Source organism: Orcinus orca, chromosome 4 (assembly GCF_937001465.1).
Source record: "Orcinus orca chromosome 4, mOrcOrc1.1, whole genome shotgun sequence".
Lineage (NCBI taxonomy): Eukaryota > Metazoa > Chordata > Mammalia > Artiodactyla > Delphinidae > Orcinus > Orcinus orca.
The window spans coordinates 81,861,026-81,878,573 of NC_064562.1; the positions used below are offsets into that span (position 1 = coordinate 81,861,026).

Below are 17,548 nucleotides of genomic sequence, written 5' to 3' on the forward strand. Positions count from 1 at the left end.
TGGACTGCCTCAGCACGCTTTTCTGCCCTTGGCCTCTCAGTTCGGTTTGGCCAGTGGGAGGCATGGGCAGGAGATTTAGAGGGTGGGGGGAGAGTATGGTTAGGGTATTGTTTGCCTGGCTTCATCCCTGCTAGGATGCAATTGGTTGCTTCCCTCTACCCTTCCCTTGTTGGTTTTCCTTAACGCTCCTGATTTCCCTTAGCCTAACTTCTTAGGCATTCCTGTTGTTATGTTTGCCTTATTTTTCCTGTTAGAGTGCCATCTTTTTCCTGCTGGGACCTTGACTAATATAACCACTCACTTTACACTACGTGCTTGTGCACACACGCATGCACACACACACACAAACACTTTCCTGTCAAACCCACCTTATTTTTCATGATCTAGTACAAATGTCACTTTCTCTGTGGAACCATATCTAATTCCCCTTTAACCTTCTTCCTACACCCTCCTCAGCAAGCTGCATTGATTGCTCTGGCTTCTGAGGACGCACAGCTCTTTCTCTTATTTCTCTTAGTGCTCTGTCTTAGCACTTACCACAGTGCAAAATAGTTAAATGTGTGTGGATCCAAAACTTTGCTAGACAGTGTCCATTTCATATTCTCCATTGGCTGTTTGGCTTGGTATATAGTGTGTGGCTTAGTACTTGCTGCTTGAATGAATGGATTGCCTGATGCGTGTGAATGAGTAGTAGACGGACAATGTGTATTTCTACTTTCAGTTATATGCATTAATATTTCTATTTACAACTTTCCTTTATGATATTTCTTGTTCCTCCTGATATATTGTAGCATCTGATCATGTCTTCTTTCTTGATGCTCTTCCCTTGGTCTTCATGTCACTCTGCTCTTCTGGTTATCTTCCTCTTTCTGATAATTGTTTTATGCTTTTTTTCCTTAATTCTAGTTTCCTGGAAGACTATAGATATTTTTGTATCCCCTGTTGTGCCTTGCACATGGATACTTGGTTAATAATTGCTACTGATCTTAAAGCCTGACCCTACTTCCCTCCTCCCTCCAAAAAAAGAATGCTCATTTCATCCTTCAGGCTTTTAAAATTCTGCCCCAACATTTTCTCCATCATATCTCGCATCCCCTGTCATTCTTTCTAAAAGATGACATCTTCTATCCCTATCGGTACTGTTTTTGTTCATACTTCTATTATAGCAGTTACCACCATACCCTGAGTAGTTGGGCCTGAGAATTCTTATCTGTGCTTCTTAGTATTGTCCACACCTAACACAAGACCTTGAAGTTACTATATACTCAGTAAGTGTTTATGGAATGAATAAATAAATTCTTGAATTAATACTGTCAGTTGGTATTTGTTATGTATTTATTTAATGGATTGCTTTTTCTGTCTCCCTCCTATGGAATCCAAGAGTGACACTGATTTAGAACATCAGTTCTCAAAACTTTTTGGTCTCAGAACCCCTTTACATTGTTAAAAGCTATTGAGGGGAATTCCCTGGTGGTCCGGTGGTTAGGACTCGGCACTTTCACTGCTGGGGGCCCAGGTTCAATCCCTGGTCAGGGAACTAAGATCCTGCAAGCCATGTGGTGCGACCAAAAAAAAAAAAGCTATTGAGGTTCACAACAACCTATGAACAACAAAAAAAGAAACTATGTGGACACCAAGAGCTTTTGTTTATGTGGAGTATATCTATTTTTTTTTAACGTCTTTATTGGGGTATAATTGCTTTACAATGGATGGAGTATATCTATTGATACATGTGAGACAGATAGAAAGAAAATATCACGTCAGGAATTCAAGCAGGGAAAATTTTTAAAATATTTATTAATTAATATAAAAATATTATAATAAACCTATTACATGTTAATGTAACATATTTTTGTGAAAAATGACTATATTTTCTCAAATAAAATAATGTAGGGAAAAGAGTGGTACCACTTTACATTTTTGCACATCTCTAACGTCTGGCTTAATAGAAGACAGCTGTATTCTCATATCTGCTTCTTCATTCAATCTGTTGTGATACATTATTTTGGATAAAGTATATAAAGAAAAGCTGACCTTAAAAAGATACGTAGTTGAAAAAGGAAGGAGTATTTTAATAACTTTCCAGAAAATTGCAGATATTCTTTGATACTACACCAGGTTTACAAGAGGTAATTTCTTACAGGTTAATTGCAATGTGGAATATGAAACCATATTGCTGAATTTTCCATACTCTGGTACATTAAAACCCATTGGTGTCTCTTGCACTTTGAGTGGCTCTTTTTTTTTTTTTTTTTTCGGTATGCGGGCCTCTCACTGTTGTGGCCTCTTCCGTTGCGGAACACAGGATCCGGACGCGCAGGCTCAGCGGCCATGGCTCACAGGCCCCGCCGCTCCGCGGCATGTGGGATCTTCCCGGACCGGGGCACAAACCCGCGTCCCCTGCATCGGCAGGCGGACTCTCAACCACTGCACTACCAGAGAAGCCCTGAGTGGCTCTTTTATGCACATATTATTTTATAGCATTGTACATTATCACTTGGGCAATATTGGTTCTTTAAGTTATGCAGATTTTCGAAATGTTGACATATATTATACAATATAACAAAGCCACATTTGTCAATATCACCACTGATATCATTAGAAAATCTTTAAGTATTAGGAATGTAAAGATATAGGGGCAGGTACAAGTTTTCCAAAATTATAATTTCACATGAAAACTTGAGTTTCGATATTGACAATACAAACTGTTAATTGTTTTCCTTGAAGTGACAGATTCACTTCATTTACTTGTTGGAAAAAATGTGTGAAGAACCATACTTTTTCAGTTGTCTTTTCGGTAAAAATTTTATGCCATTAAAACAGTGTGAACAGCAGTTCACAACTCAAGTAATCACATCAGTGCTTTTCCTTGAGGCGATGGTTGCACTGATACTTTGGTTGCCCCAGAAGTGCATTTTGTGTATTTCCCATTTCTTTACACAAAATATTGATGTTTTCTTAAGGGTTGAGATTTGATAAAATTAGTAACGTTTGATTTTTCATCATGGCCATTCTGAAAGTGAAACTGACTACTCGCGTAATTTGGTACCACTGCCTTGATTGGTGCTAAGGCACTGGCACTTTTACCCACCACTGTTATTGTACCGTCAATGCAAACACAGGATAGTAACAAAATCAAGTAGCATCTTTGTATTAGTATGAAAATAGTTCTGACTTTTCTGACTACCTGAAAGTGCCTCAAGGACCCAGGGGTCCATGGAACACCTTCGAGAACCATTATTTAAAAGAGTATCATATTCTCTGGGGTCCAAGATTAGCACAGTTTTCTAGAGGTCATTGGAATCAGTAGAAGGGGGAAAACTCATTGAAATTTTTTCTATACATTATCCAGATTTAGCCGTAATAGGCAATTGTTCTCATTCATTTAAAACGTATTTATTATGTGTTCATAGTATATAATTAGGTCCTTGTAGGGGATAGGAAACATGAAGAAATACTGTCTTATTTTCAAATGAACAAGTTAATTAACTTTTCTGAATCTGTTTTCCTGTCTTCAAAATGGGGATTCTATTGTCTGCTAACCCGACAATTAGATGAGATGATTTATTATGTAACATATAAATGTTTGTGAAATTCAGCGTGTTCTGTAAAAGGAGGATATAGCATGGTAAAATTATTTACTGCCTCCTGGGCAGATAAAAGACATTATAAAAAATAATGACCAGTGGTCATACAATTGCATATGAAGAGTATTCTACCAGATTTAGGGGTAGAATTACATTGCCTGTATGATTGCTTCCTGATCATCTTAGTTGGAAAACATGTGACTAGAGTAATGATTTCCAGAAGTGAAAGTGGAGATTGGGGTTTTAGTTACCTAGTGATTATGTTGGAGCCTAAGTAGTGAATTTCTAAAGGAAATATAACGTAAGGGTGATCATCCAGGAAAAGAAAGTAGAATGAGTGAGAGGAGGGTTGAAGGCAGAGTCGTAAGGAACACATCCATTTAGGGGCGTGAAGAAGAAGAGGATCTAGAGAAAGAGACAGAAAGAGTTTTTATTGAATTAATGATTAATAGTGCCCGAAAGCCTTAAGGTCACTAAGCACATATTTCTTTCTTACACTTCATCACCTAAAACAGAACCTGAATTGCCTCTGTTTCTCTGTTTCCCCAACCACATAATGGGAATCTGAATTTCTAATATCCCATCTTCAAGCATCTGCCCTCTGGCTCTATATTTTTAACTTTAATTGGTGCATCTTTTTCTTCATTTTTTTCTCCTCCTCCTCTTATTAATCTTTATATTTTCTCAACAGAAGGGATCCTCAACATATGAGAATATGGGCTAGGAGTTTAAAAACCCCAAGGGAAGCTCCATTGCTGTGGGGTGGGAGTTGCTTTACTTGGAGGCTATTCTTTCCAAGTCAGGGTAGACACACCAAGGAAAGGCTGCTTACCTGGCAGGCTGGTAATCTGCCCCTTAGATAACAGGGGTAATCTGTCTGTTCCTTTCTGTGCTCTCTGCTGAGTTTATAAACACTGATGCAGTGTTTAACTTAGCCTCAGGAAGGCTGCATTTCCAAAGAAAGCCAAACCCTAAGTGTTTCTGGTGGTTTTATATTTCACTGTTTTTGTAAAAATTTCAGGGAGAGCTGTTTATTTTCTATTTGTGACCTGTGGTCTTGCAGCAGTTATACTTTATTCTGTACTATCCTGAAAACATATCTTGCAATAGATTTCTCAATTTTGGATCCATTTGATTGAATTGATTCATATAATTAAAATGATCTTTTCACATTACTTTCTTATTCTGTCTTTGTAATACTACAGAGCTCAAAAATTTGTGTAACAAGAAACATATACTGTTTAAAGGATATCCTAGGAAATCCTTCTTCAGTATTCATAGTGTTAAAAAAATGGACATCAATTCCCAGCTGGGTTTTATCCAAGTTTCACTATACAGATGGCTGTATATACTGCCCTTCAAATCCCTACGGGAGAAGATTTATACTGTCTTCCCTCTTCCCCCCCTTAATAACCTGTTTCAATGCCTAATAGTCATCACGATCGTGGAATTTTTTTCTCATGTCTGACTTAAGTTTCTCCACCTGCATGTTAACCATATTTCTTTGTCCTTTGACCTCAGTAGAGGTGGGAAACCGACAGTTATTAATACTCTTACATTTCTTTTTCTGTTGAAAGCCAATGCTTCATCCATTGTACAAATCAGTGATAGTGATAGACTCAGATTTCCCAGAGAAAAATACTGGTCTGTTCATTTCACATGAAACAGACATTAGTTTATATCAGAACCAAGAGACTATTTAAAAAGTAAAATAGTCTTTAAAATTCATATCATAGCATTAGTAAAATAAAAAGTAATTGTCTATCCCCCCTCCCTATCATCTTACTCTTCAATGTAACCTTTGCTCTGAAATCAGTATCTTGCCTTCCAGGCCTTTTGTATGTAATTAGGTAAGAAAGTAAGTAAATGAGCAAGTAAACAAACAATGAGAAAAATAAAATAAAGGTGCATACTAAGAGTATGGCAATGTGGTTTCCATTGTGACTTTTTTTTTTTCTCCTCTCTCTCTTATTAGAGTTTTGGCTACCCAGCATAAAATACCATGAAGGAAACTTAATTATACAATTGTGCGAGGTTTTAAACATTGTATGTATACTTTAAAAATTATGTTAAGTTTGATCATATTTAAAATGTGTGGTTATATTGATACAACCATGGAAAACTATTTGGCAGTATCAACTTTAGATAAGTGTACACTGATCCAGTGGTTTCACACCTGGGCATGTATCCAATGGAAATGAGTCTACCAAAAGGTATGTAGTAGAACGTTCATAGCATCATTATTTATAATGGCCCTGAGCTATAAAACCTAAAGATCCTTCAAAATAGAATGGATAGAGAAACTATTATAGTCATATAGAACAATAAAACACAGTGAGAAAAAAAAGATTGAGATTTTGGATGATGTTGAATTTTAAAAAGCTAGATACAAAATAGTGTATCTGTATAATTCTGTTTATTATGACGTTCAAAAGCAGACAAAAAAGTGAGTTGTGTTGAGAGAGTTAAAAGTAATAGTTTGCTGTTGTGAGCTTATTGACTAGGTAGGTATTGACGGAATCTTCTAGAGTTCTGGACATATTCCATACCTTGATCTGGGTGGTGGTTACGTGGATAGATGTGTGTGTAACAGTGAACGGAACTACATACTTAAGATGTGTAAGCTTTACTTTATGTTATACCCCTCACTTTTCACCTCCATTATACCTGAGGCTTCTGAGTCTGAAACTGGTTGTATCTTCTGGGCAGATGGCCCCTCTTTGCTGCAGTGCCTTGTCACATATTCTAGGCAAAGCCTTTGGTGGGGGGGGGGAGGGGAGGAAGTTTATTTTTACTGTTTGTTTTGCTGCATGATTTAGTACTCTTCTATTCCTCTGTTACTTCAATTAAAAACATTTTTTTAGTGCATGACCATAGTATTATTACATATAAAAAAGCCAGAATTCTCTTATAGCTATAATTACCTGAATGTTCTCATTTCTGCTATTTCTCAGTTTCCTAGTATAACTAAGTACAGTTATATCTCCCAACTGAAAATTTTATTCAGGCTGTATTCTAATATGTATGGATTTATAGCTGTATGTCTTTTTCATAACTGGGGAAATTTGAGTGTAGGCTCTCTTCTTGAGATGATGAAAATGTTCTCAAATTATACAGTGGTGATGGTTGCATAACTGTGAATATAGTAAAAATCAGTGAATTGTACATTTTAAGGGTGAATTTTATGGTATGTGAGTTAAAGCTCATAAAGCTCTTGTTAAAAAAGAAGCTCTTAGAAATAAGGATGTTATTGTAAAAATAAAATTCAGCCAAAGTTTAAAGGTAAATCAAGAAAAGTTCCTAAAATGTAGAAAGAACAGGACATTGAAAATATGATACCAAAGATAAAAGATATAGAGAACCAAGTCAGGAGGCCCAAGAACTATTAGAAGTTTCAGAAAGAGAGAGAAAGCAGAGGACAGGAAACTAGCAAAGAAAGAATGTAAGACTTTCCCAGATGTGAAGAAAGACATATCAAGTATATAGAATAGGCTTAACTGAAAAGCAAGTGGAAAGAATAAAAACCCTCTAAACTAGACACAATCACTGTGACTCCTCAGAGTTACAAGAGAATGAGAGGCTCCTATGGACCTCAAGATGGAAAAAAGAAGCTTATCTACAAAGGAACAAGAATGAGACTAGCACACATTTCTTATGAGCAACGCTGAGCCAGAAGATAATGAAGCAATGCATTATTTTCAACCTAGAATTGTAGATCCAGATAAACCGTTATCAAACTTTGAGGGCAAGAAAAAGCCTTTTCAGAGATAAGAGAACTTTGCTTTCCACACATCTTTTCCGAGGAAGTTACTTGAGGGTGTCCAGCAAAACAAGGCAGTATAGCAAGGAAGAAAAATCAGGGATTTAGCGAAGCGGTGTTCCAATAGAGGAGAGCAATAAAAGGTGTTCCAGGCTGCTGACTGTGCAAAAAGGCCTAACGAACAATCTGCCCATGATGGAACAGGGGAATGAAGGAGTTTGGTAGTAAAGTATTCAGGGAGGGGAAAAAAAAAACCCCAAAAAACCCCACAAATCAACTATACCTCAATTTAAAAAAAACAAACAACACAACACAACACGGACTTCAAAGATAAGACAGTGTATTAGAAATTAGGAGAGTTTACAACTTTGATTAAAGCAGGGAATGCTCCTCCCCCGCCCCCTCAGAAAAAGCCCATACGCATTCTAGGACCCAAGTGTATTCTATGCATAAGGAAATGTAATCATAGCTTGTACATTGGGTCTGTCATTAATAGTTATATAGTTTATAATGATACAAACACTATTGACTAATTTTGAAGTTTCGAATCATGCTATAGAAAAAGCACATTAGACTAAATTATGGTTACAAAACAAAATATAAATGCTATCAATCTTGACTGGATGAAAATAAAAGTACAGATGATTTGGAAGATGAAAGGGGGAAATACGAAGTAGAGGGAAGGGTAAGGGGAACTAATATCCTCTGCTTAGAAGACGAAAAGCCATAGCATACCATCTGTAGTTGACAGAACAAAGAAGAAAGTTTAAGTATGTAATGTAAGTTACAAAGATAACCAGCAGATGGGGAGGAAAAGTGCTTGAAGTCTTGTCTGCTTATGGACTATCTCACGATCTCTTTGTTGTGTGTTCCTTTCCCTTTTTAATTCCTTTTTGTCTTTCTGATGAAATGAGAAGAGGATGTAAACCGATGTGTTCATGCTACCCTCTGAACCTTTCGTACATTATTTACAAAACTCCGAAACCATCTTTGGTACACAAGATTCTGGCTCTCTTATGCCAACTGTTGAATTAACATTTGAAATTTTCCCTGACAGTGCTGCCCACCAACCAACAGTTTAATATTAGTAGAGTTGCCACCATTGTCTACATATTAGTATAAGTGCTTTTGCTATAATTTACACGCATTCTTGGAAAACTTGTTTTGCAAAATCACATACTAGTTATCAGGGCTCGTGATAAAATAAATATCACTAGCAGGGCTTCCCTGGTGGCGCACTGGTTGAGAGTCCGCCTGCTGATGCAGGGGACACGGGTTCGTGCCCCGGTCCGGGAAGATCCCACATGCCGCGGAACGGCTGGGCCCGTGAGCCATGGCCGCTGAGCCTGCGCGTCTGGAGCCTGTGCTCCGCAACGGAAGAGGCCACAATAGTGAGAGGCCCGCGTACCTCAAACAAACAAACAAACAAAAATCACTAGCAGAAGCCCATTCAAAAATCGATACAAATTTATAATTAGAGCACTAAAGTAAACGATAAAAATACTAGCACAGTTAAAAAGATTGGCCAAATTCCTATAGATAAAGACTATAGATAAAGAAACGTTACTGCATATATGGGACTTTATGTGAACAAAAGAGTTGAAGGTAGCTCACTGGAAGGTAATGTAAAGAGGAGCTGAGGCTGTTTGGTTATGGAGGCAAAGGCAAAATGCACTAAAGCTCAGGGAGAACCAAACAGGAAGCACTTCCAAGACAGTGCACGTGGCCAAGCAGAGCCAAGAAGAACTAGGAATGTAATCAGTGCTCAGCTCCTCTTGTGGCTTGCAGAGTTCAGCTATGTTTGTTTATTTTGTGTCCAGCTGCTCTTATTTGGCGGCACAAAATGTTAAAATGAGAAAAAATGACAAATGAATAGATATTTTTGTGTAATATTAAAATTATTCATGTTTGCCAATTATGTGTAAGTTAATAAACCATAGTTTTAACAGAACGTTATATTTAAATATTTTAATATACTTTGCCTTTATTATATTAGAAAAATGATTAAAAAGGAGAAAAACGAAACGCTGATGTTTGATTTCTGGAAATACATGTCTTAAAACATAACTTTGAGGACTCCCATGGTGGCACAGTGGTTAAGAATCCACCTGCCAATGCAGGGGACATGGGTTCGATCCCTGGTCCGGGAAGATCCCACATGCCGCGTATCAACTAAGCCCATGTGCCACAACTACTGAGCCTGCGCTCTAGAGCCCATGTGCCACACTACTGAAGCCCATGTGCCTAGAGCCTGTGCTCCACAACAAGAGAAGCCACTGCAATGAGAAGCCCGTGCACCGCAACGAAGAGTAGCCCCCGCTTGCAGCAACTAGAGAAAGCCTGCCTGCGCACAGCAGGGAAGACCCAATGCAGCCAAAAATAAATAAATTTATTAAAAAACAAAGCCCCCCCCCAAAAAAAACATAACTTTGTTTATTCACATTTCACACACTGGGTTTTCCTTCATGTTTTCAGGACAATGATGAATAAAAAACATGCAATGGGGCTTCCCTGGTGGCGCAGTGGTTGAGAGTCTACCACCAGTAGAAAGATGGTTACTTTCTACCATTAAGACACAATTTGGGGATTAAATCAAATCTAGCACTGACAGAATACTATTTTTTTTTAAGAAAATCAACAAAGAATCATATATTTGTAGATATTTTAAATATATCTTACCAAGCCACAAAGCAGGTTCAGAAAGTTATAGTTTATCAAATGTATATAATAAATGGAAGAGTAAGTTCCATAATTGATTTGAATACAATGGAATTCAATATTGTAAGGATCACAGACAATATAAATATATTAAATCCTTTTATTTTCCAGATATGTCCTCTTTCTCCCAAGAGATAATTCTATTTCAATAAGAGTTTCAAAATATACATAGAACTGATGGTTGTTAAAGTTTTGTGTTTGTTTCTTAACTAAATTGAAATCAGAAGCCCATTTCACTTCCTTAAAAACTATAAAAAAGAAAAAGAAAGCCTAATAGATTTTCTTACTTGAAAACTATTTTTCAAATTTCAAAATTGTCCCTTTTCAAAGAGTTGCTATGTATTATGCAGTTTTGATATAAAATAGCCCTTGTTTTTAGGACTTTAAAAAAATGTGTTGCAAAGCCTTCTTGGGTTGACATTTTAAAATCACCATGTAAATCTGCCTGACAAGTTTTTTTGGTTTTTTTTGGTAATATGAGATGTGAATAAATGTTCTATTACTTTTTCAACACCTGGTTCTAGTTGCTTGCAGTTTTAGTTGATATGAACTGAGAAGTTTTCTCAAGTTGTTAGCCTCACAGTATAGCATTTTTGGTAGTCAGTCAGTTGATTTTGACTTGTTTTATGTAAGATTGTGATTAAATTTATATTTTAAAAAGTCACTAGCCTATATTTTAAAGCATTTGTGTGAAGTACTCTTTTACTAAATTCCAATTAACATGTTACGAATTTTTACCAAAAAACCCCCCTGCTTTCATGACATATATAAGGAAGTGTTAATGGCTTGTGTGTGTAAGAAAAAGGTATACAGAGGGGAACAGAATGGAGCAGCAAAGGTGAATAATTGCTGATTCACAAGGTAGTGTTCTGTTGGCATTTCCTGTTATGAAATATATCCATTTGTTCCTTTGGATCTCATGCCTTATGTGGGAAGGCAGTGTTATGTAAATATGGTCACTGAGTCCAAGTCTGAGCTAGGAAATTGCTAACTGGATAAAAAGTTTAATAACTATGTTTTTGAATTGAAGACATTCTTTTTTAAAAAAATATTTATTTATTTATTTACTTATTGGCTGTGTTGGGTCTTTGTTGCTGCGCTGGCTTCCTCTAGTTGTGGCGAGTGGGGGCTACTCCTCGTTGCAGTGCATGGACTTCTCATTGGGTGGCTTCTCTTGTTGTGGAGCACGGGCTCTAGGGCATGCAGTCTTCAGTAGTTGTGGCACGTGGGCTCAGTAGTTGTGCCTCGTGAGCTCTAGAGCATAGGCTCAGTAGTTGTGGTGCACAGGCTTAGTTGCTCCACGACATGTAGGATCTTCCCTGATCAGGGCTCGAACCCAAGTCCTCTGCATTGGCAGGCGGATTCTTAACCACTGCGCCACCAGAGAAGTCCCTGAATTGAAGACATTCTTATCTTTAAATTGAACATATGGTTATTGCAGTCAAAATCTAAACAGACCTGGTGACTTTCTTGGATGATTTCCATTTCTTGAGGTCTCTCTAAAACACAGTTATGTTATGAATGGATTGTATGTATTCTGAGCCTTTCTTAAAAAAATTTTATTTATTTATTTTTTGCGGTACACAGGCCTCTCACTGTTGTGGCCTCTCCCATTGCGGAGCACAGGCTCCAGACGCGCAGGCTCAGCGGCCATGGCTCACGGGCCCAGCCGCTCCACGGCATGTGGGATCTTCCCGGACCAGGGCACGAACCCGTGTCCCCTGCATCGGCAGGTGGACTCCCAACCACTGTGCCACCAGGGAAGCCCTATTCTGAGCCTTTTAAATTCCTCCTCCTTCAGTCCAGGAGATAAGGTTGGAGAGGTGGGCAATTACATATCACATAGAGCCTTTCATGGTTTCAGGACATTTTAGTTTTTGCCTTAGCAATACTTACCACAATAATGATTAAGCAGTTGTTTGTATAATTGTTTTATGACTTTCTCTCTTGATACACAAAGCTCTGTGTGTCCAGGGACCACACTGTGTCACCTGCAGCACAGTGTATAAACAAATAAATGGAGCTCATGGCAATGTTAGATCTGAACACATTTCATGTGAAAATTTGTTTTCATATATTTAATGTTAATATTTAATATGTCAAGATGTTTTTGTGTAAAAATATTAATCATCTGCACAAAAGATCCCCATCTCCAAAGAAGGGAATGAGATGTAATGAGCTGAATTAATTAGGAGAGCATCCAGGAATCATTTGCCTTCTTTATTTGTTGGCCATGAGGACAGATTTTTGTCTGATTTGTTCATGGGTTTATTCTTAGCAGTAAGAACAGTCCCTGGCACAGAAATATATGTTGAGCCAATGGATTGATAAAAGTTAATGACACTCACAACTCAACAGGAAGAAAATAAACAACCTAATAAAAATGAGCAAAAGATTTGAACAGACAAACTTCACCAAAAAAGATATAGGGTGGCAAATAAGCACTTGAAAAGACCAACATTATTAGTCATTAGAAAAATACAAATTAAAACCACAGTGAGTTGTTGCTAGATACCTAATAGAATGGCTAAAACCGAAATAACTGGCAATACCAAGTGCTAGTGAGGATGTGAGGCAATAGAAATCTCATTTGCTGCTGGTGGGACAGCTCACTTTGGAACTTAGTTTGTCGGTTTCTTATAAAGTTAACCGTACACTTAGCATATGGCCCAACAACCCTAGAAATTTACTTAAGAAAAATGAAACCATATGTCCACAGACACATACACACATAAAAAAAACAAGGATGTTTGTGAAGGCTTTATTCACAATTTCTTTCTTTCTTTTTTTGGAAATTGTTGGTGGACTTTGATTTGTGAATCTTTTTCAATTTATTTTTATTTATTTTTTAAATTTTTATTGAAGTATAGTTGCTTTACAATGTTGTGTTAGCTTCTACTGCACAGCAAAATGAATCTGCCATACATATACATATATCCCCTCCGTTTTATTTCCCTCCCATTTAGGACACCACAGTGCATTAAGCAGAGTTCCCTGTGCTATACAGTATGTTCCCCTTTGTTGTCTATTTTATACATAGTATCAACAGTGTATGTGTGTCAATCCCAGTCTCCCAATTTCTCCCACCCCACCCCTTTCCCTCTTGGTATCCATACGTTTGTACTCTATGTCTGTGTGTCTATTTCTGCTTTGCAAATAAGGTCATCTATACCATTTTTCTAGATTCCACATATATGCGTTAATATGCGATATTTGTTTTTCTCTTCCTGATTTACTTCACTCTATGACACTTCCTAGGTCCATCCACATCTCTACAGATGACCCAATTTCGTTCCTTTTTATGGCTGAGTAGTATTCCATTGTATACATGTACCACATCTTCTTTATCCGTTCTTCTGTTGATGGACATTTCGGTTGCTTCCATGTCCTGGCTATTGTAAATAGTGCTGCTATGAACATTGGGGTGCATGTGTCTTTTTGAATTATGGTTTTCTCTGGGTATATAGCAAGTAGTGGGATTGCTGGGTCATATGGTAGTTCTATTTTTAGTTTTTTAAGGAACCTCCATCCTGTTCTCCATAGTGGCTGTATTAATTTACTTTCCCACCAACAGTGTAAGAAGGTTCCCTTTTCTCCACACCCTCTCCAGCATTTATTGTTTGTAGATTTTTTGATGATGGTCATTCTTACCAGTGTGAGGTGTTACCTCATTGTAGTTTTGATTTGTACAGGATAGAAAGCCCAGAGATAAACCCATGCGCCTATGGCCACCTAATCTATGACAAAGGAGGCAAAAATATACAGTGGAGAAAAGACAGCCTCTTTAATAAGTGGTGCTGAGAAAACTGGACAGCTACATGTAAAAGAATGAAATTAGAACACTTCCTAACACCATACACAAGAATAAACTCATAATGGATTAAAGACCTAAATGTAAGGCCAGACACTGTGAAACTCTTAGAGGAAAACATAGGAAGAACACTCTTTGACATAAATTGCAGCAAGATCTTTTTTTGACCCACCTCCTAGAGAAATGGAAATAAAAACAAAAATAAACAAATGGGACCTAATGAAACTTCAAAGCTTTTGGACAGCAAAGGAAACCATAAACAAGACCAAAAGACAACCCTCAGAATGGGAGAAAATATTTGCAAACGAAGCAAAATATACAAAATATACAAAGCAGCTTATGCAGTTCAGTATCAAAAAAACAGCCCAATCAAAAAATGGGTGGAAGACCTAAATGCACATTTCTCCAAAGAAGACATACAGATGGCCAACAAACACATGAGAAGATGCTCAGCATAACTAATTGTAATTTCTAAAAATTGGAAAAAAACTCAAATAATCATTAGCTGGTGAATGGATAAATGGCTAAACAAACCATGGCACATTCATACAATGGATTACTACTCAGCAAGAAAATGGTGCAAACTACCTATATAAGCAACAACATGAATGAACATCAAATACCTATGCTAAAGTGAAAGAAGCCAGACTCAAAAGGCTACATACTATATGATTCCATTTATAGAACATTCTGGAAAGGCAAAACTATGGGACAGAAGCCAGATAAATGCAGATAAGTGTTCACCAAGGGCTGGGGGTGGGAAAAGAGAATTGACTACAAAGGGGGAACTTTTTGGAGTAATGGAAATATTCTGTATTTTGATTGTGACAGTGCTTACCCAACTACGTGCATTTGTCAAAATTCATAGAACTGATTTGAGAACACCCTGAACCAGAAAAGGATAAATTTTACTGTATGTAAATTATACCTTAATCAACCTGACTCAAAACCAAGCAGAGAAAGGGTTAATGAGGCTCTTCTCTATTAGTACTTAAGCAAGCAAATCATTAGCTTGCTGCTTGGGAATCAGGAATGAACCATGCTTTGCTGAGGGACCAAAGAAACTAGTGAAACTCAGCTCCCTGCTCATCATTCCCACTGTTTTTCTTCTTTACATGCTCGCCCTGATAAACAGGTAATAAGGCACTTCAAAATCCTTAATCTCTTCAAAATATGTAATGAAAAGATAGAATATGTTGCAGACTTATAAGTTGCTTGAAACAAGGGTCTTTATTTTTTGTGTATTATAGTCTGTGGCAAAACCATTAATTGACAAATGCCATTTAGCACCATGTAAGACACTGAACTCTCTACTCCGTAGAGCTGCTGTGAAAATCAAGAGAACACACTTGCACTGTATAAACGATAAAGTGCTAAATAAATACAGGTGGTCTCATTGCCAAATATTAACAAACTAGACATAACAAACAAACTGGGATTTCAGGCATCAGAGAGTAAACCACAAACAGGGTGTAGGTAAGATGTAAAGGAAAGAATTACTTGACTTGCATCTATGTTTGGCCCCATTGCCATCTTCTTGCCCAATGAGGAGAATCTGTGGTGTTCAGGAGTTCAGTCCATAGCATTGATGAATGGCAGGAGTGAAATTTGACGTATTAGAGTGGGAAGCGACTAAATGGAAGGACTGCTATAGGCAAAAGTTGGACTTAGAAGCTCTGAAAGAGTGAATCTTCAACAGGTGGTTTTTTGTTTGTTTTTGTTTGTTTGTTGTTTGTTTTTGGTACTCCAGTCTTCTGTGAAGTGGCGGTCTCGTTCTAGATAGAGGTGACCATTGTAGTAAATGTACTGTGTCACCCATACCAAACCATTTCTTCTGATATCTCATCTTCCAGGATTTTTGCCACTCTAGTTCTCCATACATTTTTGTTCCATAAACAGCCAGCTTTTATGCTTATGAATATTGTCATGAACCCACGGATATCAGTGATAAAGTTTTAATTATAGTCATAACAGATTTCTCCTTTATAGACATACACACACAATTAGAAACCTTGCTTTTTTGCCTCTTAGATTGCTGTATCATTTGTCTTGGAGAGGTACTCCATGTTGAGCTCAAGAAATATTTATTCATATGACTTTATTTGATAACTTATTTATGGGGTATTTTAGAATTATGAAATGAATTCTAGCAATATGGCTTTGGCAAGATCACTTAACACGTGTTTTCTTGCTTGCAAAACGCAGTTAATAGTTTCAACTTTGCTGTTGTCACCATGTTGTTTTAAGAGTCACGATAGCTTAGGCAAGCTTGCAGTTTACTCTGAAGTTTTGTGCTGATGTAAGGCAGTAGTATTTTTTAATTTAATTTAATTTATTTATTTATCTATTTATTTTTGGCTGCATTGGGTCTTTGTTGCTGCGCACAAGCTTTCTCTAGTTGTGGTGAGCGGGGGCTACTCTTCGCTGCAGTGCACGGGCTTCTCATTGTGGTGGCTTCTCTTGTTGCGGCACACGGGCTCTAGGCACGCGGGCTTCAGTAGTTGTGGCTCGCGGGCTCTAGAGCACAGGCTCGGTAGTTGTGGTGCACGGGCTCAGTTGCTCTGCGGCATGTGGGATCTTCCCAGACCAGGGATCGAACCCGTGTCCCCTGCATCGTCAGGTGGATTCTTAACCACTGTGCCACCAGGGAAGCCCTGCAATAGTATTATTAATGGCATTCTCGTCATTATTTTTACCACTCCCAGAAGAGGGTACACTGATAAATTGTATGTTTTTCCAGGGAGAGTCACTCCGGGACAGCTCACGTCCTATATTCATCTCTTCAAGAACAACCTCAAAGCTCTAGGGAATCACTGTGGGCTCCTACAGCTTGGGCTGGCCACTGTTCAAACTCTGAAACACCCGCAGACTGCCAAGTGGGACAATTTTCTGGCTTTTGAAAGGCTCCTTCTCCAGGTATGTTGCTCTGGGAGCTTCTTGGGATATTAATAATTAAAGTTTTTAATTCCAGGGAAAATCTTTGATATTTATTATAATCTTAGTAATAAATCATATTGTTGACATATGCCCTATATCATATTTTCTTAAGTGCCCCCAATTTAAAATTCAAGTAGCAGTTTTTTTCTGTATCTACTTTTTTTTTTTTTTTTTTTTGACAGTAACGTCTTTGGCTTCTCATTCAATACTTTAGAATGTTTTTTGAGTATTTGACTAAACTTTGAAGATCTCTTTTCAGTTTTATGCCATTTGGGCCTTTCTTGATCTTCATGGCATCTTTATTTAATCCTTGCTACTTTTCCTGTAGAATATTGCTACTGTTTACATTTCTTCTGACACTACTTTCTAATCCTTAAACAACATATAGCATGTGGCTTAAAATGATGCTTATAATAGACGAAAGGGAGGCAAACTCCATTTGTAATTTTCTTTTTTTTTAAAGTATTAGCTTATTTATTTATTTATTTATTTGGATGCTCTGGGACTTAGTTGTGGCACATGGGATCTTCCTTGCCACATGCGGGATCTTTAGTTGTGGCGTGCGGGATCTTTTTTTTAGTTGCAGCATGCGAGATCTTAGTTGTGGCATGTGGGATCTAGTTTCCTGACCAGGGATCGAACCAGGGCCCCCTGCATTGGGAGGGTGGAGTCGTAACCCCTGGACCACTAGGGAAGTCCTCATTTGTAATTTTCATGAAGAGATGTATGTGGAGT

At 37.7% G+C, this 17,548-nt stretch overlaps 1 protein-coding gene across 5 annotated transcripts in view; it reads left to right on the forward strand.

Moving 5' to 3' along the window:
• SCFD2 (sec1 family domain containing 2) overlaps nt 1-17,548 on the forward strand; it is a 411,092-nt gene that overhangs the window by 53,006 nt on the left and 340,538 nt on the right. For all 5 annotated transcript variants that reach the window (XR_004482531.2, XM_004268274.4, XM_033425442.2 and 2 more), the window contains exon 4: nt 16,617-16,792. Coding sequence is in view for 4 of the 5 variants with exons in the window: in XM_004268274.4 (XP_004268322.1) it covers nt 16,617-16,792 (176 nt within the window). In the remaining variant the exon portion in view is untranslated. The remainder of the gene's footprint in view (nt 1-16,616; nt 16,793-17,548) is intronic.